The following is a 26958-nucleotide window of genomic DNA, read 5'->3' as shown; positions in this document are numbered from 1 at the left end:
CATGAATATTGTCCCCTTTAATGAGACAATTGACATTATGACATTACGACTGCATTCCCATTTTCCAGATTTAGAAGTTCTTACATTTGAATGTGTTTCATGCATTGTAAAGCTTTACACTTTAAGGTTTTGTGTGTGAGTTTTGGGATTTGTGTTTAGAGTTTTGAGAAAACGAGCCATGTTTTGTGGAAGCGCTGGAGAAAAACTGTAACACTACAGCACTGTTACAACTACAGTTGTGATGGTACAATAGTACACCCTACTGGTCGAAATCAGGAAAATTCTTACGGCACCGGGTATTCCCAGGCGGTCTCCCATCCAAGTACTAACCCGGCCCGACCCTGCTTAGCTTCCGAGATCGGACGAGATCGGGCGTGGTCAGAGTGGTATGGCCGTAAACGAAATGTACAGTGGTCGGTACTGTATATAAAGAGACATCAACCACGTTGCAACAGTGGCGGATACAGAAAGTGGCTGATGGGTAGGCCTGGAAAAATCTGGGTAGGCCTGAGTGAAACTCATCACCGCACGTTTTAGACCTAATTCAGTGGCGGCTGGCCGATAGAGGGCGCTGGGGCGCCGCCCCCACCTTCACTTCCTAGTTGTGATTTGTAAAAGTTTTTTTTTTAAATAAACATTGTTTATTCACAAAATGCGGCTGATATTCTGTCGGCGCCTATCAGCATTCATTAAAAATCCTCCAATACAATAAACATTTTTATCTGTGTGTGTGTGTGTGTAAAACTCACTGTTAAAATACATAGGGGAGGAGTCGGGGCGCCGGTCATTGGAAGTCTATGCCAGGACGAATACTTTTCGCTTACACGTGAGCTGTAGCAGCGCTCCAATTGGCTGTCTCTATTTCTTGGCCAGGACGCACATTTGTGCGCCCTGGCCAAGAAATCTCTGGTTGTATTGCAGACAATGCATTATGCTGAGGACTCCCGACTTCCGGTTTTCCGGACTTCGGGCTTCCGGAGTATTTTAAATGAACATTCGTAATGTCTGTCTCTGATGTTCATGGTCAATTAAATCAGCCTATTTTGTGCAACTAATAATGTTCCCGCTAATGGGTTACCCAAGCAGCCTCGCACCTAACGTGCAAGCACCTATCTTCGAACTATTCATAGCAATATGCGCGGGGCAAGGCGGAGGTACGGGTAAACACGGCTCATGTTCTGTCATCAAAGGTAAGAGTTGGTTTTCTTTAACTCAGCTGATGCATTGTTGTGTTTCTGACATGGTCTGGTTGTGTTTCTGACATGGTCTGGTTGTGTTTCTGACATGGTCTGGTTGTGTTACAGACATGGTCTGGTTGTGTTTCTGACATGGTCTGGTTGTGTTTCTGACATGGTCTGGTTGTGTTACAGACATGGTCTGGTTGTGTTTCTGACATGGTCTGGTTGTGTTACAGACATGGTCTGGTTGTGTTTCTGACATGGTCTGGTTGTGTTTCTGACATGGTCTGGTTGTGTTTCTGACATGGTCTGGTTGTGTTTCTGACATGGTCTGGTTGTGTTACAGACATGGTCTGGTTGTGTTTCTGACATGGTCTGGTTGTGATACAGACATGGTCTGGTTGCGTTTCTGACATGGTCTGGTTGTGTTTCTGGCATGGTCTGGTTGTGTTTCTGACATGGTCTGGTTGTGTTTCTGACATGGTCTGGTTGTGATACATCATTGAATGTGTTGACCACCATCACTCTCCATCATCATCCATCATGTGCAGTGTTTCCTCTACATGCATTTATTCGTGGCGGGCCGCCACAATGGAATTTCCTCCGCCACCATTCAGATTTCTCAAAAAAAAAAAAAAAAAAAAGGCCGCTTTTCAGACCTTCACAGCGCTAGACACACCCACAAGCGCGAAGCGACGCGCTTGCAAAACTGTTTTGTGATAGATGTCTCTGTCCTTTCTACTGTATGTGTGATAGATGTCTGTTTGAGGACGATTTCTCAGGAGTTTGCGAGAGTCTGCTCTCCACTTTACGTCTCTACACAGTTTAGTTTCATTTCAGCTGCCTGACGTTGAGATGCTCCTCCTCCCCTCCCAGTACAGCTCTCCTCCCTGGAACAGAGTTAACCCTTTACAGGCTGCTCTGTTTCTAACATGTGGTTTTACAGACACGCTCTTCTTACCTGTCATTTCCAGTCATCATATTGTTCCCAGTCAGTATAAACTGTAATCACAATAATATGTGTGATCAGGACTAAGGTTGCTACAGAGTAAACACTTCCTCTGGCATGGATCACCGTGTTTGATGTCACTTAAGTTGTAAAGTAATACATGTTTTAACGAGCGATGCCGCACCTCAATCTTGCTGCCTATGAGGCTCGGCATAACCACAGCCAAAGATTTGTATTATTGTGTACTGTAAAATAAATTCTGATTCTGATTCAAGATGTTTTTGTATCATTAAAATAATAATAGTTACAACAACCATAAAGCCTCCATAATGATAATGAAAAGAAGGGGAGACGATTTTTTTATTGACAACGGAATTACATGCTGGAAAAACATGCAGACACAGACAATAAGAGACACACGGGAGAAGTACGGGAAAACATTTTATTTTTTTTGGCCATCCTCGAGTTTTGGCTGAAATTACGTCGTTGTTTTGAGCGCGCGTGCGCGTTTCATGCCCGTGTACGCGAAAAAAGCTTTACACTTTAAGGTTTTGTGTGTGAGTTTTGGGATTTGTGTTTAGAGTTTTGAGAAAACGAGCCATGTTTTGTGGAAGCGCTGGAGAAAAACTGTAACACTACAGCACTGTTACAACTACAGTTGTGATGGTACAATAGTACACCCTACTGGTCGAAATCAGGAAAATGCTTACGGCACCGGGTATTCCCAGGCGGTCTTCCATCCAAGTACTAACCCGGCCCGACCCTGCTTAGCTTCCGAGATCGGACGAGATCGGGCGTGGTCAGAGTGGTATGGCCGTAAACGAAATGTACAGTGGTCGGTACTGTATATAAAGAGACATCAACCACGTTGCAATATAAATAATGTCATCGTGTATACGCAGAAGGCAGGAAATTATCTTGGAAAAACAAACCAATCAAAAACGTAATTAAATATATCCTCCGGCAGTATAAGCAATGTGATGGCTACTGGAAGGCTGTGTCTACGCCCGGTCCTGCTGGCGATCCAGAATCTGAACAGTTTCTCTCGATGCTCGCTGGTCTGAACCGTTGGCGAGGTGACGTCATACCTGACAAGATAGGCACAGTCAGGTGCAACTCAGCCGTGTGTCTTGAGCCTGGTCGGGAGTACCTGATGTGGGGCAAGCTACCCAAGTCCACTATTGTGTCTCCTGGTAGTGCTGTGATGACAGAGCCCACATCGTGTCGCTCAGCTCCAAGAGGGGTTCTGGTGGCCAGAGTTGTTACTCCTTTGTGGGGAGACGGATGGGTTCCATTAAAGCTGATCAACTCGTCCGACAGGCCCGTCTTGGTAAGACGCAATGCTAAATTGGCCGACGTCTTCTCCTGCATTGCGCTCGAGGACATGGATGAGACCGGACCTGCTGAGGTCCCACTACTCAGTTGCTGTCAAGTAACCCCGTCCAGTGAAAATGCGGCCCGCACTGTTGATGAGGAACTGAAGTACATGGGATTGAGTGGGCTCGACATACACTCCTGTGACGTGTCTGAACAGTGTAGAAGCAAGATGGCTGACCTGGTTGTGCGCTACAAGGACATCTTCTCACGCCATCACCTGGATTGTGGAGAGGCAAAGGGCTTCATACATCGCATTCACCTCTCAGATCACAGGCCATTCCGGCTCCCATTCAGACGAGTGCCCCCCAGTCAGTATCAGAAGTTGCGCCAAGTACTGAGTGAGATGGAGGAGAAAGATATAATCAGGAAGTCAACCAGTGAATATGCATCTCCGTTGGTTCTTGTATGGAAAAAGAACGGAGATCTCCGTATCTGTACAGACTTTCGCTGGCTGAACAAGAGGACCCTGAAGGATGCTCACCCTCTCCCTCACCAGGCCGACTGCTTAGCTGCACTTGGAGGTAACTCCTTGTTTAGTACTATGGATCTAACCTCAGGGTTTTATAACATGCCACTACACGAGGATGACAGAAAGTACTCTGCCTTTACAACACCTATGGGCTTGTATGAGTATAATCGCCTCCCGCAGGGCCTCTGTAATAGTCCTGGGAGTTTCATGCGTATGATGACTAGCATTTTCGGAGACCAGAACTATCTGAGCTTACTGGTTTATCTGGATGATTTATTGGTGTATGCCCCTGATGAGAGGACAGCTCTGGAACGCTTGGAGATGGTGTTCAGTAGACTGCGTGGTCATAACCTGAAATTGGCCCCCAAGAAGTGTTTTTTTCTCCGGAAATCCGTCAAATTCCTCGGCCACATAATTAATGACAACGGTGTGTTGACTGATCCCAGCAAAGTTGAGAGCATCGCAAAGATGACAAGTGCTGACCTGATGGAAGCGGACGGTGTAACCCCCTCACAGAAACGAATCAGATCTTTCTTGGGGATGATCAATTATTACCAGCACTTTGTGCCTAGCTTCTCCGCTATTGCAAAGCCTCTCTTCTCTCTGTTGACGGCCCAGAAGAGAAAAGGGAAGGTGAAACAGTCCAAACAAAGGTCACAAAGCAGGAAGTTGAATGTTACTGACTGGACCCCCGAAACGGAGCAGGCTTTCCAGAAGCTGAAAACGGCGCTGGTTGAGACGGCTGTCCTGGCTCACCCTGACTTCAGCCGTCCCTTCATGCTGTCAACGGACGCGTCCCTTGATGGCATCGGTGCTGTCCTGTCGCAGATCCAAGAGGGTGAAGACCGAGCGAGGCCAATCGCATTCGCCAGCAAGTCCCTCTCTCAGTCTCAGAGAAACTACCCAGCCCATCGGTTGGAATTCCTAGCCTTGAAGTGGAGTGTCTGTGACAAGTTCAGCCATTGGTTGAAGGGGCATGATTTCACTGTTTGGACGGACAATAATCCATTGACTCATATCATGACGAAGCCCAAGCTGGACTGCTGCGAGCAACGATGGGTGGCTAAGTTAGCGAGCTATAACTTCGACATCAAGTACGTGCCAGGCCCACAGAATGTTGTCGCTGATGCCTTGAGTCGTGTGCCTTTCGTCAAGCAGAGAGTCAGTCACAGATTACTTGAAGAGCCCTACAAGAATCTCCTCTCCGAAGTCCAGGATGTGTCGAGTGCTTCTGTACAGGACGCCTTCCGGTCGTCCAATGATAGTGGTGACACTCCACGCCAGGCAGAGAGTTACGCTCAAAGTGTCCCATCACCTCTGCATGTCCACGCTCAGTCTATGGAAATGGATGAAGTGTCTGTTGTTCTACAGTCATATGACGATCTGTGGGAGGTCGGAGCAAGAACGCGCGCTGTAGCAGTCTTGCACCATTTGCCTCAGTTAGTCCCAGGTGGTCAGGACTCACTTCCTGCTTACAGTGAGAAGGAACTCCGGGATGAACAGCTCAGAGACAGGACTCTCTCTCGAGTCTTGTACTATGTGGAGAGACATCGGAGACCCTCCAGGAGAGAGAGAGATAAGGAATCAGTCACAGTCATGAGGTACCTGAAGCACTGGGAGAAACTTGTTGTGAGCAATGGGATACTCTACAGAGTCTCGAGGGATCAAGTCGTGAAGTCAAAACGCCACCAGTATGTGGTTCCTGAGTCTAAGAAAGTTGAAGTTCTGAGAGGTGTTCATGACCATGCCGGCCATCAAGGTCAGTTCAGGAGTCTTGGCTTGGCCAGACAGAGGTTCTTCTGGCTCAACCTCGACAGAGACGTAAGAGACTACGTCCGTAACTGCCAGCGGTGTATTGTCAGTAAGACTGTTGAACCTGCTGCGAGGGCGCCTTTGCAGAGTATCACATCAACCAGGCCACTTCAGTTGGTTTGCATTGATTTCTGGTCAGCGGAGGACTCAAGGAACAAGTCAGTTGATGTGTTAGTTGTTACTGACCATTTTACAAGAATGGCCCAGGCATTCCCCTGCAAAGATCAGTCAGCCAAACAGGTGGCGAGAGTTCTATGGGACAAGTTCTTCTGCGTCTTTGGGTTCCCAGAACGTATCCATAGCGACCAGGGAGCTAGCTTCGAGAGTCAACTAGTGAGTGAGCTGCTCAGAGTCTCCGGTGTCAGAAAGTCGCACACAACCTCGTATCACCCGATGGGTAACGGTAGTGTGGAACGTTTCAATAGAACTCTCGGTAACATGATCCGAGCGCTTGAACCAGAGGCAAAAATCAACTGGCCGAGGCGTTTGCAAACTCTGACGTTCATGTACAATAGCACAGCGCATGAGTCAACTGGCTATGCACCTTTCTATCTGATGTTCGGGCATACTCCTCGTCTCCCTGTCGATATACTCTTCCGGACAGTCCTGAATGATCCAGCTGTGGTCAGCTACGACAAGTATGTGATGTCTCTCACGAAGGATCTGAGAGAAGCTATGGTCATAGCCCAGGAACATGTCATAAAAGAACAGCACCGTCACACAGAGCTCTACAACAGACGAGTGAAAGGGCCCACCATTGACGTCGGAGACCGTGTGCTGTTGGCGAACAAGAGAGAGAGAGGAAAGAGAAAGGTGGCTGACCGTTGGGAGTCTACTGTATACACTGTGGTGGATAGGAACTCTGAGACTCACACATATAGGATACAAGACACTGTCACTGGACGAGAGAAGGTAGTCCACCGTAATCTATTGTTGTTGGTGAACTTTCTGCCGGTGTATGATACGAGTGTGATCTCTGACCCAGTTTCATCCCTGTCTGCTGTTCATACATCAAATGAGCCAAGTGACATGTCCGTGTCGGAAGTGGAACAGGATTCCTTGCCTGGGGAAGTGAGTAGAGGAACCGCGTTCGAGTCGGAGAGAGTGGATTCCTGTCCTGGGAGTGAGGGAGGGGAGGTTGAAGACATGGAGTATGGGGGAAGAGCTGTTCGGGAGAGGGATGTTCCCTTGACTGTTCCAGAGCTCAAGGATCCCAAGGGAAGAACCCTGGAGTGGGTCACCCAGTTACCATTCACTGACCACTCACGGACAGAGGCTACTAACACTGTAGTGTCTTCAGTCTCGTTTGCCCCTCAGAGGGTCCCCGAGCAGATGGCTGAGGAGCAAATGGTAGATCAGTCCATTAACTCTGATTCTAGATTTGTGGTTAGCGCTGATGATTGTACTGATGTTTCTGGTAACACGAATCAGACAGATGATGCTAGTGACACACAGCGTACTGACACTCTAGCTTCTGTTACACAGTGTGAACATCCTAGTACAGTCACACAGGTCAAGTCCAAGTTTGGTCGCCTTATCAAACCAGTTGACAGATTGATTTATACTATGTCAGGACAAGACATTATCCAAGACACTAAGTCAAACATTCGAGCTGTTTGTAGGTCAGTGTACCAGGCTTTCCACAGTTAGATAAGGCGAAGCTCAGTTCAGTGCATGTATACACTGTGCACACTGACATCCTATGACATATAGGTTTGTTCGTTATTCTGATTGTTTCATAAGAGGTTGTGGCCTCTTGAAGGCTAGTAATACACAGTGAAAATAGGGTCTGTGGGGTGTAGAACGCATCCTACCGCCAGTAGTTGGTTGGAGAGATAGTTTACCTCTCTTTCCACTTCATCCTTATAGGATACTTTTCAAGTTGGCTGTCCTGTCCTTTGGCGGCCCTATGTAATAGTGTAAAAAGTAAAAAGTAGTATTTAAATGTATAGTTGCTGCTCAAGGTTGGCGAAATTCAGGGGAGGTGGGTGTAACAGAGTTGGGAATGTATGTTTAGTTGTGGTGAATGTAGATGAGTTTCGCCGTGCTTGAGCAGCCCTGGTTGTTGTTGGAGCCCCCCTTTGGAGTTTGGGTGTACTGCAGGTCTGCGCGTTCTTTTGTCCTTCTCTTGTTGCCGTACTTACGGGGGTACCAGAACATGGCCGCCATCTTAATGGGTATGTGCGCTATGTAAAATGCTCCTCGTGTTTTGTTGTTTGTATGAAGAATCTTGTAATGTAGGGTGAAAATGTTGGTGTAGTACTGTGCTGTTTGTTTTTACATGTATTGTGATGATGTGAAACAGAACATTTATTGTATTGTAGTTGTTGGTTTGAGGGATATGAAGAAGGACTAGGAGCACATGGTTAATGTGTAAACAAGAGCTGTGTTTATTGCACACTCTGCATTCACTTCCTCATTCACACTTCCTGGTCGCCTTAAATACACCTCATCACCCTGCTAAGGCACCTGGGTAATGTAGTGAATTCGCCCTGATCACTCAGTGGGTGTCTAGTCACCACACAGGTCCCCCCCAGAATTCACAAACACTGACTTCCCATAACGTGCCGGAGCTCGGAGGACTCGTCCAAAGCGATTACGGGACTCCGGAACTTGGGCTGGACGGAAATCTCTTGGCTGCTGACAGCCTGGCCCGGAACCACTGGGAGGTTTTTTTGTTGTGCTTGTAGGAGGGCGGCCACGACGTGGTGGAGGGGCCACCTCCACAGCCCGTTCTCCATCTAGATGAGCTGTCTTCAGGCGGTCCACTGAGATATGCTCCATACTTCCCCCTATGTCAATGATAAAGGTCTTGTCGCCTGTCTCCACAACTCTGTAGGGGCCATCGTAAGGCGGCTGTAGAGGGTTCCTATGTGCGTCGTGGCGGATGAACACATATCTTGCTGATTGGAGATCCAGAGGGACATGGATACGTGGCAGGCTGTGATTTGAAGTAGGGGTCGGCATAAAGGCACTTGCCTTGTCCCATAGATTACGAAGTTGTTCTGGTGCAGACCAGGGAACGTTAACAGAGGGGAAAAAATCACCCGGTACTCTAAGGGCCTGGCCATAAACAAGCTCTGCCGAAGAAGAGAGGAGGTCCTCCTTAGGTACAGTACGAAGTCCCAGCATCACCCAGGGTAGCCTGTCGATCCAGCTATTGCCCTGGAGGTCCACTTTCAGGGCTGCTTTCATGGAACGGTGAAATCGCTCACACAGGCCATTGGCCTGGGGATGATATGCTGCAGTCCGATGGAGTGAAATACCCAACTGTTGGGTGATAGAGGTCCACAATTGTGAGGTGAATTGTGGTCCCCGGTCTGAGGAGAGGTCAGAGGGAACCCCGAACCGGGCGATCCAAGTACCAATGAATCCGCGGGCCACCTCAGCTGTCGTTGTTCCCGACAGTGGAACCACCTCTGGCCACCGTGTCGTTCTGTCCACCATTGTCAAGAGATGGGTGAACCCTCCAGAAGGAGGAAGAGGTCCAACTAAATCCACGTTGATGTGGTCAAAGCGCCTTTCTGGGACTGTGAACTGCTCCAATGGTGCCTTCACATGTCGATGGACTTTTGTGAGCTGGCATGCGATGCATGTTTTGACCCAGTCGCGAATGTCCTTCTTCATGCCATGCCAGACAAATTTTTCTGTCACCAGACGCTGTGATGGCTTCCGGCCTGGGTGTGACAAGCCATGTATGACATCGAAAACCTTCCGTCTCCACATCTTGGGTGCCAGAGGACGGGGCTGGCCAGTAGAGACATCGCATAGCAGTGTCGTACCCTTATCGTCAAAAGGGACATCCACCAACCGAAGCCTTGTAGTCGCCGTCCGAAAGGCCTGAATGTCAGGGTCTGCATCTTGGTCCACAGCCATGCGGGCATAATCGATGCCGAGGTGGACGGTGCTTGTGAAGGTGCGAGAAAGGCAGTCAGCCACGACGTTCTGCTTTCCTGCTACATGTTGTATGTCTGTAGTAAATTCAGAAACGTAGGAGAGATGACGCTGTTGCCTGGCTGACCATGGCTCCGACAGTTTAGACATGACAAAAGTTAAAGGCTTGTGGTCTACAAAAGCAGTGAATGGTCGAGCCTCTAGGAGGAAACGGAAATGTCTGACTGCCAGGTAAAGGGCTAGTAGCTCACGGTCGAACGTGCTGTATTTCTGCTCACTAGCACGGAGCTGCCGGCTAAAAAAAGCGAGAGGCTGCCAAACCCCGTCAATCTGCTGCTCTAAAACAGCACCAACTGCGCGGTCTGAGGCATCAGATGTCAAGGCAATGGGGGCATCTGGCACTGGATGTGCTAGCATGGTTGCATTTGCAAGAGCTTCCTTGGTGGCAGAGAATGATCCTGACATTTCACTGGACCAGTCAACAATGTGCTTGGGAGGCTTGCCCTTGAGGGCCCCATACAGGGGTCGCATGAGGCAGGCTGCTTGTGGAATAAAGCGATGATAAAAATTCACCATACCCAGGAACTCCTGTAGGGCCTTCACTGTTGTGGGGCGTGGGAACTGCAGCACCGCCTTCACCTTTAAGGGCAGTGGGGTTGCACCGGCAGAAGTGATGTGATGGCCGAGAAAATCAATGGAGGGCACCCCAAACTGGCATTTTGCTGGATTGACAATCAAGCCGTGCTGCTGCAATTGAGCAAAAAGGAGGCGGAGGTGTGACATGTGTTCTGCCTTGGATGTACTGGCCACCAGGATATCATCAAGGTAAACAAAAAGAAAAGGCAGATCACGCAACACTGAGTCCATCAACCGCTGAAAGGTTTGGGCGGCATTCTTCAGGCCGAAAGGCATTCGTAAATATTCAAAGAGGCCAAACGGTGTGATGACTGCCGTTTTGGTGATGTCTTGAGGATGGACTGGCACTTGGTGATATCCTCGAATGAGATCCACCTTTGAAAAAATAACTGCTCCTGCCAGGTGGGCTGAGAAATCCTGAATGTAGGGAACTGGATACCGGTCAGGCGTAGTGGCATCATTAAGCCGCCGGTAATCACCACACGGGCGCCAGCCTCCATTGGCCTTGGGAACCAGGTGCAAAGGCGAGGCCCAGGGACTGTCAGACCTACGAATGATGCCCAGTCTCTCCATGGAGCTGAACTCCTCCTTTGCTATCGCCAACTTTTGTGGGTCCAGCCGGCGGGCTCGAGCATGCACAGGCGGACCACTGGTAGGTATGAAGTGTGTCACATTGTGTTTTATGGAGCCAGCCAAAAACGTTGGCGTTGTGATGTCTGAAAACTCCAGCAGGAGTTGGGCGACATCATCAGCCGGTGAAAGGAGAGCGGCCAGTCTTGTCGATGTAGCGGTGGTGTGCTCACAAGCCAGTGAGCAGAAGGTCTCAGCGTTGACAAGCTGACGGTTACCCACATCCACCAGCAGCCCATTAGCACAAAGAAAATCAGCACCCAGGAGCGGGGTGGACACCTTCGCCAACACAAAGTCCCAAGAGAAACGTTGTCCAGCAAAGCACAGTGTTAAGGGGCGTGTGCCAAACGTGGGGATGGGGGTGCCATTAGCTGCTTCAAGGTTGGGGCCCAGTTTGGCTGCTCGGATATCCAAGGCTGACGCCGGCAGAATGCTGACCTGAGCTCCAGTGTCACAAAGAAATCTGCGGCCAGATATAGAGTCAGTAATGAACAGCAATCCGCTGGAAGGGCCGACACTCAGGGCTGCTAACGAGTGGCGGCCAACGCGTTTCCCGACCAGCTACAAGGTGGCAGGCACTTCTTTGCTTTGTTGCCGAACTTGCCGTGATAGAAGCAGAGACTTGACTTCTCACGGCGGGCCACAGCGCTGGCGGAGACAGAGTGTGTGTGCGGTTGATGCATGCATTCCTCCCAGGCAGTGCTGGTGTTGGTAAGGGGCGTGACTGAAACAGTCTTTCTCCCAGCTGAAAAAAAAACATCAGCTTCTTTAGCCAATTCACGAAGGTTTGCCTTTACAGAACTGGCTAAAGGCAAACGAATCTGGTCTGGGAGTTGCTGCAAAAAAAGCTCTTTAAAAAGGAAACATGGTTGATGATTGCCAAGCAGAGCCAGCATATGGTCCATTAACTCAGAGGGCTTTGAGTCTCCAAGCCCAGGGAGAGATAGGAGCTGCCGGGCTCTTTCTGGTTCTGACAATCCAAAAATTCCTTTCAGGTGCCCTTTAAGAGTGGTATATTTGTCCCTGGCTGGTGGGTTTTCTATCAGGTTTATCACCCGTGCGGCAGTTGAACCCTTCAGAGATGCCACCACATAGTAATACTTTGTGTCTTCTGCAGTTATATCCCTGATGGCAAACTGAGCTTCAGCTTGCACAAACCAAGCACTAACATTTTGCTCCCAAAACTCAGGCAATTTGAGAGCAACTGCATTAGCCATGTTCAAAAAAGTTTCAGAAAAACGTCCAAAAAACTCACTTGTCAGGGTCACCAATGTAGTTGTTGGTTTGAGGGATATGAAGAAGGACTAGGAGCACATGGTTAATGTGTAAACAAGAGCTGTGTTTATTGCACACTCTGCATTCACTTCCTCATTCACACTTCCTGGTCGCCTTAAATACACCTCATCACCCTGCTAAGGCACCTGGGTAATGTAGTGAATTCGCCCTGATCACTCAGTGGGTGTCTAGTCACCACAGTATGTTATTTTGAACGTGCAGATTCACAAGCAGACCAGAGAAGAATTGTGTTCTATATGTCTTCTCTGCAGGTATGTTGCTCCACATGTTGTTTGTAATTGTTATTTGTAATGTTTGAGGGAAATTTGTGTTCTTTCTGTGAACAAATTATCCTGATGTGAAATATACATAGACGGTGGTACCAGAACATGGCCGCCATCTTAATGGATTCACAAGCAGACCAGAGAAGAATTGTGTTCTATATGTCTTCTCTGCAGGTCAAATAAAAGAATTGATTGAAAGAAGTTTGGCTGTTTGACCATCGTTACATAAGCATTTAAGTTTACATAATAGATACATTCTCAGATTCCTACCGATCACCTATCCCCTATTTATATCCCCCCTATTTATGTCTCATTCTTGTTTTTTTTATTATTTTAGGACTGTGTTTGTTTGTTAGCACCTAGGGCTTGCATTTAAACTTCGTTGTATCTGTTACAATGACAATAAAGATCATTCATTCATTCATGCATTCATTCATTCATTAAGTGCAGTGTACTGTCAGGATAGAACTACGTCCAAACTGACTCTCTGTTGAAGAACCCTTTGTGGTTTTACCTAGACCACTTTTTCGGGAAGTTCTACAGTATTTAGAACCATTGTTTTTAAAAGCATAATACACACATGCATGCTCACACACACACACACACACACACACACACACACACACACACACACACACACACACACACACAGACACAGACACAGACACAGACACAGACACAGACACAGACACAGACAGACACAGACACATATACACACACAGACACACACACACCTTTTAGGATGATAAACAGTATACATCCTAAGTGTTTGGTGTCTCGGAAATGAGAAAGACGTGAAATTCGTCTTGAAAGTTTTTCTGACCTAAAACTCAGATTTTCGTTTTTTTAGCTAACATTCAACTCGAAGATGTGAAGTACCCACTCGTTATTTTTCCGAACAGTTTTACGTTCATTAAATAAGTGTAATCTATAACACAAGGACTTCGTTTCTTGTTGTTTGATGGGGATTCATTATCTTTGATGGGGATTTTCTGTGCTTAGTGATTTCAGGTGTAGCAACTTTCAAATACTCATGTCGTCTTCAATTTGTTTCCGATTTCAATGTATGATGCATCATTTGAAAGCTTACAGTCTGTAGTTTAAGCACATGTAAAAAACAGAAAAATGATTTTGCCTACAGGTAGCCCTTTTCATTGGCAGTTGTCACATATGTTACCTTCTCTATTGTTTATTAGACTTCACCAGCACCAAGACAACAATCATAAAGGGTTGCCTAGCCAACTACACAGACCTATGTCCTTCACTGAATAAGAAGTTCAGTCTCTCAGTCAACAAAGGGTTCTCGCGTGTGTCCACTGATCTTCTCTGCTGTGACAGTGCAGACTGCAACGGAGTCACCCTCCCTGGTATGAACGTGTGTGTGTGTGTGTGTGCGCGTGTGTGTGCGCGTGTGTGTGTGTGTTTGTGTTGAAAATGAAAATAAATGTTTTATTTCATTTGATGATACATAGTGGCATAATAGCGATCAAAAAACGTATTTTTGTTATGCTTGTTGTAAAGAAAATGTCTATAATGCATTGAAATGACAGTAAACTAAGATAATAAGATGGTTATCATAATTTTTCAAATCTTTATTAATTACCTAAGTAATTACAGAAAAAGTAAATGACATTTCTGTCATGACTTCCGCATTTACGAGAGTCGGAATGTGACGCTACCAAGCGGACCAATCACAGTTGTTATAGATAACTTTACATTAAATATGTCTATCATAAATATAATTTAAACCCAACGAACAGCCATGGGGCTCCCTGTAACTAATTATTTATTTATAAATAAACAGGATTGTACATAGCGATTTTTGTTGTTGTTATGCTTGTTGTAAATAAAAGTTATATGATGCATTGAAATGTCATTAAACTAAGATAATATGATGGTTATCATACTTTTTCCAAATCTTAATTAATAAGTAAAAGTAAAAGAAGAAGTAAGTTACATTTCTGTCATGGCTTCCGCATTTTGGCCAGAGTCGGAATCATATCGGAATCATGTGCTACCAAGCGGACCAATCACTGTGCTTACGGTTGCGTCGAAACTGCCGCATAGTTACATTTTTGGAGAGGTGCGCGTCAATCTACGCCGTAGCCTACGCCGTCGATTTTACGCAGAAGCATAAACTGGGCTTGATGAATGACATGGAGGGGACGTATGCGCATTGTCATTGTCATTTTGTGAGAAATGCGCTATACAAATAAAACTTGATTTGATTTGATTCGATCCTCTGACGAAGTCACTCTCCTTCTACTTTATCAGGCCTATAACTTTTTCTCAAAAAGGTCTGCTCAGCTGAAAATATCCCTCGTCCACTGTGCAGACAGTTGTTGTTTTTTTACCAGAGTTAACGAATCTTGTTTCTGTCTTGTATCTCTATAACAGCACCACGTCATCGTCGTCCAGTTAACCACGTGACTAGTATCTTTCTTCCGGGAATCGTGTTGCAAAAACACACTTTCAGGAGGTTAGATGCTAAACGGGATCCTTAGAACAACTCGACTTTGACGACATCTCATTGAAGTTGAGATTTAAAACGGGTTAGGGTTAGTGTTATGGTTATTAGTAGGTTCGTCCCAAGGATCCCAAGTAGCTACCGAGTCAGGAGACTAGTTTCTAAATCACGCCCACCAACCATCGTCGTCTAAACACAGCGATATAAAACCCGTGAAATACACAGGTTACAGATTTGAGAGTAGGAGAAGCATCTATTTAACAAGGTAAGACTGTCATGTTTCCGGGTTGTGTTGAAGTTTCGCTGGCCTGTTTTGGAGTGTGTGTTTGTGCATAAGACAGTTGGTCGCAGACTGCTTATTCATTGGTGACGCACCCTTGTTTAGACATACTTTCTTTTTCTTTTAGGAAGAAGAGGTTGCGAGGATATCATTATGGCATTTCACATCCCTCATGTTCCAATCCAGACATTTCCATTCTGAAAGTGTATTTTAATTAATTGTCTGGTTTTATCAAGACATTTCAAAGTTCAATCACTCATTTACCAAGGTTGTATTGGTCAAACATGGAATATAGTTTGTTCAATATTACTATATTCATTTCAATAATTTGATACATAGTTTAATGAATCAATAATCTCAAAGCTTGGAGTAGGGCTCCAGGCCTATTTCCTTATTCTAGGGGAAGACCCTGATGTTATGTATGGAGTTGAATGCACTTTGTCCCCACAGCTTTATGATGGTCTACCACTCTACTGATTGTGGATGATGTTGGGTTCCTCCCTGAACCTTCACACTCCCTTGATGAGGACATTTCTTTATTAGGAATAACCTCTTGAGATATGATGTCTCGAGATGATATGATATCTCGGGTCCTATGCGACAACAATAAAATAACAAGACAATTAGACAACACATTTCACAAAAAACTAAATAAAAATAAAATTAAAATAAAGTAACAACAGGACAACTGAACCACATGACATGACAAGGAAAATAACAAAACTTCCTGCCCCTTCCCCAGCCAGCAGCCTAATGTATGTGTATGTGGTTTTCAAGTTGAATGTCAAGTTCAGATTCCTTTGTGAGGGAACACATAACTGTTTACCATCCATGTATCATCCATTCAATTAGAGTTGGTATAATATATAATATATATATATATATATCAACTTGAAACAGTTGATTTGTAGCGAATGAGGAGGTGTAACCTGTCATGTACACATGAGAAAACAAACAATTTTATCTCGTCCACCTAGTTGAACCACATCCCTTCTATGTACTTCTAAGCCCCTAAAGACGTGACAAACAGGTTGTTTGTCTCTGTGGGTTTGGTCTTCAGATTGTTGCTCTGTGACCTGGTTGAGAAACCGCTGCCTTGTTTTGGTATTCCAGCTACACACCTTAGAACAAACACTGTTCCTATGGTGCAGGACACTATGTGCAGTATGTGTATACTCTCTCTCTCTCCCTCTGCTCAGGTGGTTACTGCTGGAATGTATAGTGTGTGTGTGTGTGTGTGTGTGTGTGTGTGTGTGTGTGTGTGCGTTTGTGTATAATGTCCCCATGCTTAGGGGGTTGTCTGTGTATGGGAAAAGACACACAGTTCTTTTCTTTTCCAGTTTCGAGTCCAGTTTGGCCAGTCTGCGCCATCAGTCTTTCTTTAGTGTCGTTGTCCAGAGAGTTTGTAATCACCGTTCTGTGGCACTCCCAAAATGTGTGTGTGTGTGTGTGTGTGTGTGTGTGTGTACATGTGCACATGTGAAATATTATACTTAGGCTACTTACTGTATTTTCCTACCACAGTTGTTGAGGAATACGATATGGCTGATTTCCCCTCAGACTGGATGAGTCATGTTAGCTAAGTGGTGTTGTCCTTTGTGTTAAAACTGGCCTATGTACAGTCTACTTCTGCTGTTACTATGCTCTGCTGTTACTATGCTCTCGTACCAGTTGTAGTCGACCAACTCGGCTGACTGGACCCCTTTTCCATACAGTATGAACACTCTTGGTTTGAGTGAAGTGCTACGCAAATCATCATGACCCCTATGATGTCATCCATTTAAAAACAACATTTGCACTCGCTCATTCCTAACTAGCTTTAAGTAGTGAAATAAGCACAGCGTAGAACATTCAGGTGTGAGACTATTGCTCTGGCGTGTGATCAGAATGAGCCCTCTCCTCTCTGCTCCAGATGGCATCCAAGAAGAGCGGTACCAGAGGCGCGGAGTCTGAGGGGCCGCTGGACGCGTCCATCATCCGGATCCCGCCCCACCACTACATCCATGTCCTGGACCAGAACACCAACATAGCCCGTGTGGAGACTGGACCGCTCACCTACATCCGCCAGGACAATGAGAGGTAAGGTGTGTGTGTGTCTGTGCGTGTGTGTGTCCTTCCTGGTCCTGTGTAGGGTGATGAGTGTAAATGTGTATGTGTCTGATGAGAGTGTGTATCTGTCTGTTATGGTGGGGGGGTTAGGGAAATGAGAGCTGTAGATATCAAGTAGGGAAGTTGACAAAGCTAGGTGACGTGAGGTTTCAGGTGGAACAGAGAGGAGGAAGTGTTTGATTTGATTTATTAGGATGCCCATGAACTCATGCAAAGCATCAGCTACTCTTCCTGGGGGGTATTCCACGAACGTTGATTAGTATATCGGCGATAAAAATAAATGCAGCGATCAGGCAACTCATTATTGGAATTCAAGCCTCAGGTGATTCCTCGAACGAGGATCAGGCTTGTGTCATGAGTGTTCACAGAACACCTGCTTAGAAATCCTCGATATGCGCGCGTGCACGCAGATATAAAGAGCCCTGAAGAGTCGAACTGTCGAAATGAAGATACTACACTCTTTTTGCGCAGCACTCCTAATTATTGATCTTTATTAAGACGAAAAATAAGATGTAAAATAGTGCAATACTGCCGCAATTAACAAGGCGAGGGAAATGGTTTGGCAAATTGTTGGCCGAGAAATTGCTGACCGATTAAATGCGTAGCTCATACTAGCCCCAGTTATTGTTATATGTTCATATTTTAATAACTGAATATTTACTACTGTGGTGATATCAGCAGCAGGCTACAAACCATCATATCGTCACAATGGCATAGTGGTATTGACCGCTGCCATGGTATTTTTTCGTAATTTTAAGACGGTGGTTCAAATCCCTCTTCAGACACACTTTTTTTACTGCATTTCGTTGTCTGAATCTAATCTAAAATCTCATCTAAAAAAGTATGTAGGCTATAAAATGATGGTGCAGGCTAATTTACAAGAACTGACACGATTACAATGGTGTTTGAAGCCTTTCTGAGTAGTAAATTATGTTCTTCTAACTGGACCCTGGTTAGAAGATCGATTTACAATATATATATTGTAAATCGATTTGCATGAAGGCTTCGGTTAAATGTAAAAAAATTAAATAAATGTTGAATTAAATCAAGTCTCGAACAGGCAACCTTCGGAACTCTAGCTGGCTGCCTTAACCACTGCGCCAGCCACACCGCTGTGATGACGGAGATGCAAGTTGATAGACATACCTATTTTATTTATTTTTTACACTTTATTTATTTATCTATCGATCTATCACACTTTCAAAACATCAAGTTATCTATCACACTTTCAAAATATCAAATTATCTATCTATCACACAGTCAAACTATCTATCTCGTAAAAAGTGGGAACTAATATTTCCTAAAAGACACTTGAGGAACTGTCGTTCAGGATGTAGTTTCCGCCTGTGAGACTTTTTTGACGCACGCATTACCTAAACCAGCCTGTAAGTCTGCTCGCGACCAGAATTACTCAGAAGGATTGGTTGCATAGCAACCAAGCAGCGAATTATTTGAGCCACATTGATGGAACCGACCGCAAGCTTAAATTAGCGCCCGGATCTGATTTAAACCTGTATCAGAGTTAATCTTGCTTTGTGGAACAGGGCCCAGGGGTCCACACGAAACATATAAAGGAAATCATCACAAAAACATATAACAAAGAAGAATAACATCAACATGCATGTCCAACGAATATAACACGGCCTTAGTTTTTGGTGAGCATCACAAAACACAGAACAAAGAAGAACCATCCACACACAACAATAAATAACACAAGTAGAATTAAAATACTCAGTTAGGAGTACAGTGACTACACACATCTCATGCGTCTGATTTTATTCTGGGTTGTTGAGACCATGTGACCTGGTAGAACGCACACCGCAGAAAATGTAGGCGAGGTGCTGGCAACGGAGCAAAGTCTAATTGAAGCCACATAAAAAAAGAAATAAAAAAAACATTGTTTCGAATTTGTTTTAGTTTTGGGAAGTGTGTGTGTGTGTGTGTGTGGGGGGGGTTACCACTGGTGGGGTGTGTGCGTGTAGTTACCTCTGGTGGGGTGATGTGTGTGCATCAGAGCTGAGTGTAAGGTCATGTTCTCACATGAAAGTCCGAATCATGACCCGGAGCAAGTAGAGGAGATTGCATACATTATTTCTCTGATTTGCGTTCTCACAGCCCTTTATGTAAATGAAGTAACATATGCAATCGAAGCAACAGACATGGTAGTTGATTGGTCAGAAAAATGTAAAATTGCCCGTTCGTCACGCTCTTATCCAGATCAACACACATGCGCTGTTGTTTTCCTATGGACTGCCTCGAGCAGCGTTCTCACCAAAAGCAAAGCAAAGTGATGGATGCGTCGTTTCTAATCGGAGCAAAACCACCCTTTTCAAGCGGAGCATGCGTCGGTTGTTTGCTCCAGGAGCAACTTCGAATGCACGTTCTCACAGCTCCAAACGACGCAGAGCAAAGCACATTTTATCCTAAACTCCGATTCCATGTGAAGCAAATGTTCTAGTGAGAACACACCCTAAGCTGCCTATACAAACAGACAGGGGTTTTCAGAACATTCTTTTTTTTTTTACAAAGGAAAGAAGTGATGCTTTTAACTAGAGGTGGGACGCGATTAAAACAAATATCAAAATAATTAGAGGCTTTGTAATTAATCACATTTTAATCGCATATCAATATTTGACATGAGAAGCAACAGTTTTCAATTCAAATGTATTTGGTATACGAGTGAATCAATGAATAACGTAGATCCATAAGCTTAAAGCAGCAAAATCCTGTTTATTTTAGCTACACAGACCGATCAGACAGATCACACAATGTACCTAACCTAATGTTACACTAACCCTCCTCACCCTCCCCTACCCACCCAAATATCCTTGGTCAAAATAATAAACAGACCAACAGTTTAACATAAAGTCACAAGTGACATCTAAAATGGTAACAAAAAAACCTCGCTACCCTTCACAGTAACAACAAACCCATTGGTCTCAGGATACCTCTAAGCCTGCTACTTTTTGCTGCTTCTCTTTCAGCCAGTTGCTGAGACAAACTAGCCTGTTTACATGTTCAGAGCTCAAGGCTGCCCTCTTTTTCTACACTATGTTGCCTGCAAGGGAGAAAAGTCTCTCACCAGGGACCGAAGTGGCAGGGCTGGCCAAATACTAAAAGAAAAAAAGAAAAGAATGCATTCAAATGCATTCAAAAGTAATTTAAAAAGTAAATGCGTTATTTTTTCTGCAATTTATTAATCGAAATTAATGCGTTAAAGGCCCAGCCCTACTTTTAACCTCATCAACTTTAAGCCAGAAGAGTCGGTCATGCATGTGGATGATATTGGGACAGACGAGGGCTTTGGTCCACGGCCAGACTGTGACCCTTGACCTCTGCCCTCCTGTAGGGTGCTGTTCTCTCCCCTGACCCTTGACCTCTGCCCTCCTGTAGGGTGCTGTTCTCTCCCCTGACCCTTGACCTCTGCCCTCCTGTAGGGTGCTGTTCTCTCCCCTGACCCTTGACCTCTGCCCTCCTGTAGGGTGCTGTTCTCTCCCCTGACCCTTGACCTCTGCCCTCCTGTAGGGTGCTGTTCTCTCCCCTGACCCTTGACCTCTGCCCTCCTGTAGGGTGCTGTTCTCTCCCCTGACCCTTGACCTCTGCCCTCCTGTAGGGTGCTGTTCTCTCCCGTGCGGATGACCATGGTACCCCCGCGCCACTACTGTGTGGTGCTCAACCCCATCGCCCGCGACGACAACGGCCAGGCGCTCTTCGACCAATCGGGGCAAGCCAAGCTTCGCCACGCCGACCTGGAGATCCGCCTCACCCAGGACCCCTTCCCCCTCTACCCTGGGGAAGAAATCCAGCAGGTAGGGTGTATGTTACCACCTCTACCCTGGGGAAGAGAGAGACCCAGCAGGTAGGGTGTATGTTACCACCTCTACCCTGGGGAAGAGATCATGATTAATCGCAGCCATCGATTGATGGCACTAATTAATATATAATTATATTTCAATATAATTATAATTGTATTATATTTTAATTTTATAATTATATTTTAGTTGGTAAAAGACAAGCTAGGCTGAAATTGTCAGAATGAATGTCAATCTATTGCCTTCAAGTCACTTGACAGTGATTAGAAAAAGTTTTGTTTTGTTTTCTCCCTATCTTCCTCACATGGTCAGCAAACACACACAAACACACACACACAACACACACAAACCCACACACGCACTCTACCTCGGATCGAGGACAGTTGCAGTACAGTAGAGAGTGTTTTCTTCCGTGTCAGAAGCGCCTCTTCTACTTCCCTTCGGTGAACTTCCTGGCCATTTCTATGCTACTAACAGAGTAGCTTGCTAGTAAGAGAACGTGTTTAGAAAGTGTTTTTCATACAAAATAAATAAACAAAATATTGTTTTTTACTGTAGTGGAAGATTGCCCTTAATTTCCAGTGAAGTAGCCGCCATCTTGTTGTAACATTTTTTGTTTATCCTGCTTCTTCATCACTTTGATTGGTCCAAAGAATGTAACCAATGTGAAAACTCTATGTGCTGACGTTAGCACTATTATAAGATAAACCCCCCCAACATGGAGTATGCTGACTCTCAGAATCCTCCCCCAGTCACTATGGACAACCAATCCTGCCTTTACACTACAGCTGTTTGCACACACCCCTGGTCAATGTGAACACTCAATTACCCTTTGCCTGGTACAATGACAATAAAGTTGAATCTAATGTAATAAATGTGATTGTCCCGAACAATGACAGACATAAAAACTACTATACTTTGACAGATGAATAAGAATAATAAATGAGGTAGGTTTAACCCTTGAGCCTTAAGAAACGACATACATGTAATCTGTGTATCTTTAAATGACCAAGTCAAAGGTCCATTCTCTCCCTCTCTCTCATCTCTCATCTCCCATCACCCACACTCCCCATTTTCTCTCTCTCTCTCAATTCAATTAAATGTTGACTTTATTGGCATGAACAAACAAATGTTTACATTGCCAAAGCATCAAAAAACAATCATAAGATAAAGAGGTGAGAACAATCAGGAAGTAAAGACACATATGAAAAGGCTAATAAGGGAAATAACACAAAACAAACAATAAACAATGATGGTATACTGCAAAGTTGATGGTCCACTGGCTGTGATGTCAATTCTCTCTCTCTCTGTGTGTCTCTCTCTCTCCCCCTCCTTCCCAGGATGTGACAGCGCTACAGATCGTGTACCCAGACACCGCTCTGCGTCTGCAAGCCTTGCTGGACTTTGAGGAGGCTGGAGGAGAGAAGAGGGTAGCTGGGGACGAGTGGCTGTTCGAGGGGCCAGGTATGTGGCCTGGAGGGGGGAGGTGAAATACAACCGGCGGGGGGGGGGGGGGGGGGGTCTTCTGTGTCTAACTGGCTGTGTGTCTTCTGTGTCTAACTGGCTGTGTGTCTTCTGTGTCTAACTGGCTGTGTGTCTTCTGTGTCTAACTGGCTGTGTGTCTTCTGTGTCTAACTGGCTGTGTGTCTTCTGTGGCTCTAACTGGCTGTGTGTCTTCTGTGGCTCTAACTGGCTGTGTGTCTTCTGTGGCTCTAACTGGCTGTGTGTCTTCTGTGTCTAACTGGCTGTGTGTCTTCTGTGTCTAACTGGCTGTGTGTCTTCTGTGTCTAACTGGCTGTGTGTCTTCTGTGTCTAACTGGCTGTGTGTCTTCTGTGTCTAACTGGCTGTGTGTCTTCTGTGTCTAACTGGCTGTGTGTCTTCTGTGTCTCTAACTGGCTGTGTTTCTTCTGTGGCTCTAAAAACGTAAAATAAAGAAACAAAAGAAGTTAAAACTATTAAAAAAGAAGCAAGAAAAGAGAGGAGAGGAGCGAGGGAGAAGCACGTCTAATCTACTCAGAAGCAGGAAGCTGTGTGTATGGCTGCTCTAACCCGTTAACATGGGCTGTATGGCTGCTCTAACCTGTTAACATGGGCTGTATGGCTGCTCTAACCCGTTAACATGGGCTGTATGGCTGCTCTAACCCGTTAACATGGGCTGTATGGCTGCTCTAACCTGTTAACATGGGCTGTATGGCTGCTCTAACCTGTTAACATGGGCTGTATGGCTGCTCTAACCTGTTAACATGGGCTGTATGGCTGCTCTAACCTGTTAACATGGGCTGTATGGCTGCTCTAACCTGTTAACATGGGCTGTATGGCTGCTCTAACCTGTTAACGTGGGCTGTATGGCTGCTCTAACCTGTTAACATGGGCTGTATGGCTGCTCTAACCCGTTAACATGGGCTGTATGGCTGCTCTAACCCGTTAACATGGCCTGTATGGCTGCTCTAACCTGTTAACATGGGCTGTATGGCTGCTCTAACCTGTTAACATGGGCTGTATGGCTACTCTAACCCGTTAACATGGCCTGTATGGCTGCTCTAACCTGTTAACATGGGCTGTAGGGCTGCTCTAACCCGTTAACATGGGCTGTATGGCTGCTCTAACCCGTTAACATGGCTGTAGGGCTGCTCTAACCTGTTAACATGGCTGTATGGCTGCTCTAACCTGTTAACATAGGCTGTATGGCTGCTCTAACCTGTTAACATGGGCAGCAAAATGAAACGCACACACGCTGCTGAGGTTGACGCTTGCGGCGTGTTTTAAGGGTTATTGACCACCATGTGTCCTGAAGGCAGGAAGACCACCAGTCCATCCCATGTGAAACCGGGGGCGGGGGCCCAAATTCGGCTTTAATCAGATTATCGATGACTTTATCTCCTCGATCGTGTGGTTGTGTGTTATTCTGAACTATGATCTGAGCGTATCCACACACAACCCCAAGGTGTGACGTATCCACACACAACCCCAAGGTGTGACGTCTCCAATGGCGTCCTGCTTTTGCATCTGATCATCCTATCTCTAATGATTTATACGTTAGTTTGGGTCTGGGTTTTTAGGAGGAAAGTAGTCCCGATAGGGCTTTCGGCAGGAGACGTGAACCTGACCCCCCTGACCCCTGCAGGGACCTACATCCCCAGGAAGGAGGTGGCGGTGCTGGAGACCATCAAGGCCACGGTGATCAGGGAGAACCAGGCCATCACCCTGCGGGCCCGGAAGGAGGGTGTGGACAGAGGAGGCGTACGCAGGGTGACCGGTGAGAGACCTGCTGTGTGTGTGTGTGTGTGTGTGTCATATGTACTGTGGTGGTGTGTATTGTGGTGTATTGTGGTGGTGTGTGGTGGTGTGTATTCATTGACGAAAGGACGACTCGCATGTATAGGTGGAAGGGAACATTCATTGTGAGCACGTAAAATGTGAGTCTCTCACAACGGCTTTGCATTGATGAAACCAGGTCGGATGAACGCATAGTTCGCTGTCCATTCCTCTTTAAATGCCCTGTTTTCACCGTCAACTTTCCTCTTTAGACCTTTGGAGAGTGACATTATGTTTCTCTTGCTAGCTAGCAGGTTAAATGTTTAGCTAACTTCACCCGGCACGCAAACAACCAATCCAATAATAATGTGACCTTGTCTGGGAGGAGGGGGAAATAATTATCACAATAAAACTACGTTAAAGAATTATTAGAATAAGTTAGGCTGCGCTACATCGTCAGTCCACACATTTATTATTCAAAACTATGGAAAAGGGTGAAACTACGTTTCAACGTTGTTGAGAATCACAACACAAACTCGCTAGTCAAGCCAAAATACTGCAGCGAAATGGATTGGACTGCTACCTAGTTAACTAGAACACTACTTTACATTGTTAGCAGGCTCACAAAACAAGCCGTGTTAGTTGACTAGCGATGTGTCATTGATTTTATACAACGCGGACATTTATTATTAATAATAATAATAATAATAATACATTTATTTTATAAGGCGCTATTTTATATGGCACTCAAGGTCGCCGTACAACAACAAATTTAAAAACAGTTACAAAATTCATTATTAAAATGTATTCACATTTTCCGAAAGAAAAGTCAAAGCATTAGAACGTAGAACGGAAAATCGCACGCACGCTTTGCGCACGGAAAGCCACCGGCCCCGATTTGGCCTGAATTTCTTTTTCCGTCAGGAGATTTTTTTTTGCTTTAATCCCTGACTTTAGTGGTGTGTGTGTGTGTGTGTCATGTACTGTGGTGGTGTGTGTGTGATGTACTGTAGTGGTGCGTGTGTGTGTGTGTGTGTGTGTGTGTGTGTGTGTGTGTGATGTACTGTAGTGGTGTGTGTGTGTGTGTGATGTACTGTAGTGGTGTGTGTGTGTGTGTGCAGGGTTTTTCCTGGCTCAAAATGAGGCGGAGGTGGTACCAGTGGTGTTTGACATCGGGGGGACCCATGAAGCAGCGCTGTCTGGGGGTCCTTAAATGAGCATCAAACACTTAATTTCTTTCATTCTGGTGAATTGATATGCACCAATTTGTGCCCTTTCTGCATCAATTCATGGTGGAAATGTCATTATTTATGTAAAGGAAAACACAATATTCAGGCACCAGATGACCATTCAAAATATAATGTAATATAATGCAATATAAGGCACTATGGCATTCTGTACTTTCAAATATGTATTCTCCTTGAGCAGTCAACATCAACTATCAGCTATTTCGCTAGCAAACACGAAAGATAACTTATTTGCGAAACAGCGCCCCCGCCACCACGTCGGCTCAGTTCCGCAATTGCAGTTAGAAATTACAGAAATCCACCGAGTGCAACGCTTGTAGAAAATACGACCGTCAGAGTTTTGTCGAGAGCTGGAGGCGGCTAGAAATATGACGGAAGCGGCCGCCTCATAATTCTCTATGCAGGAAAAACCCTGTGTGTGTGTGTGTGTGTGATGTACTGTAGTGGTGTGTGTGTGTGTGTGTGTGTGTGTGTGTGTGTGTGTGTGTGTGTGTGTGTGTGATGTACTGTAGTGGTGTGTTTTTCGGTTATTGACTATGGTGGAGGATGTTGATCTCAGATGTCTCATCTCTGCGTTGTGTCATTCCAACCATTCAATGTAAAACAGTACGCTCTTCAGGATCAATGATGGACTTCAAACCTCGGGTCTCTGGGTCCTCAGGAGAATAGATTTATGACAGAATTGCAGCATATAGGATACAGGCATAGTCTCTCTCTCATTCCAGCTTGCAACCAACTCCAACCCAACAACAAGATATTTTTACACAGGCAGAAGCATAAGCACCCATCTCACAGTTGTTGACATTCCCCATCAGACATTCCTGCAGATGATAAACTGTTGATAAACTGTCTCTAGATCAGTCTGGTAAACAGCCCTCGATTTGTGAGACTCTGCATTTTCACCTCTGACCTAATAAATCTGTGTGTGTGTGTGTGTGTCAGGTGAGGAGTGGCAGGTGAGGAAGGTGGGAGCGTATCTACCCGGAGCTCACGAGGAAGTCCTCGACATCGTCAACGCTTTCATCCTCACTGACAAGGTACGTCTGACCTCTCTCTCTCTCTCTCTCGCTCTCTACCTCTCTCTCTCTACCTCTCTCTCTCTACCTCTCTCTCTACCTCCCTCTCTCTCTCTCTCTACCTCTCTCTCTCTACCTCTCTCTCTCTCTCTACATCTCTCTCTACCTCTCTCTCTCTACCTCTCTCTCTCTACCTCTCTCTCTCTCTACCTCTCTACCTCTCTCTCTCTCTACCTCTCTCTACCTCTCTCTCTCTCTCTACCCCTC

The 26958-nt window shown here is 45.6% G+C and overlaps 1 protein-coding gene across 1 annotated transcript in view; it reads left to right on the top strand.

The window, feature by feature from the left end:
* Positions 1 to 17163: 17163 nt before the first annotated feature.
* Positions 17164 to 26958, top strand: part of LOC308172292 (major vault protein-like) — a gene marked incomplete at its 5' end in the record, with an annotated part of 43725 nt that continues 33930 nt past the window's right edge. The window contains 5 exons of the mRNA XM_080547195.1: positions 17164 to 17330; positions 20974 to 21169; positions 22513 to 22636; positions 24298 to 24429; positions 26618 to 26712. Coding sequence (XP_080403321.1) covers positions 17164 to 17330; positions 20974 to 21169; positions 22513 to 22636; positions 24298 to 24429; positions 26618 to 26712 — 714 coding nt within the window. The remainder of the gene's footprint in view (positions 17331 to 20973; positions 21170 to 22512; positions 22637 to 24297; positions 24430 to 26617; positions 26713 to 26958) is intronic.

The sequence above is a fragment of the Nansenia antarctica genome, assembly GCF_963989245.1.
Source record: "Nansenia antarctica genome assembly, chromosome: 17".
NCBI classification, from domain to species: domain Eukaryota; kingdom Metazoa; phylum Chordata; class Actinopteri; order Argentiniformes; family Microstomatidae; genus Nansenia; species Nansenia antarctica.
Note: the sequence above shows the minus strand (reverse complement) of the source record. Positions and strands in the feature narration are given on the sequence as shown.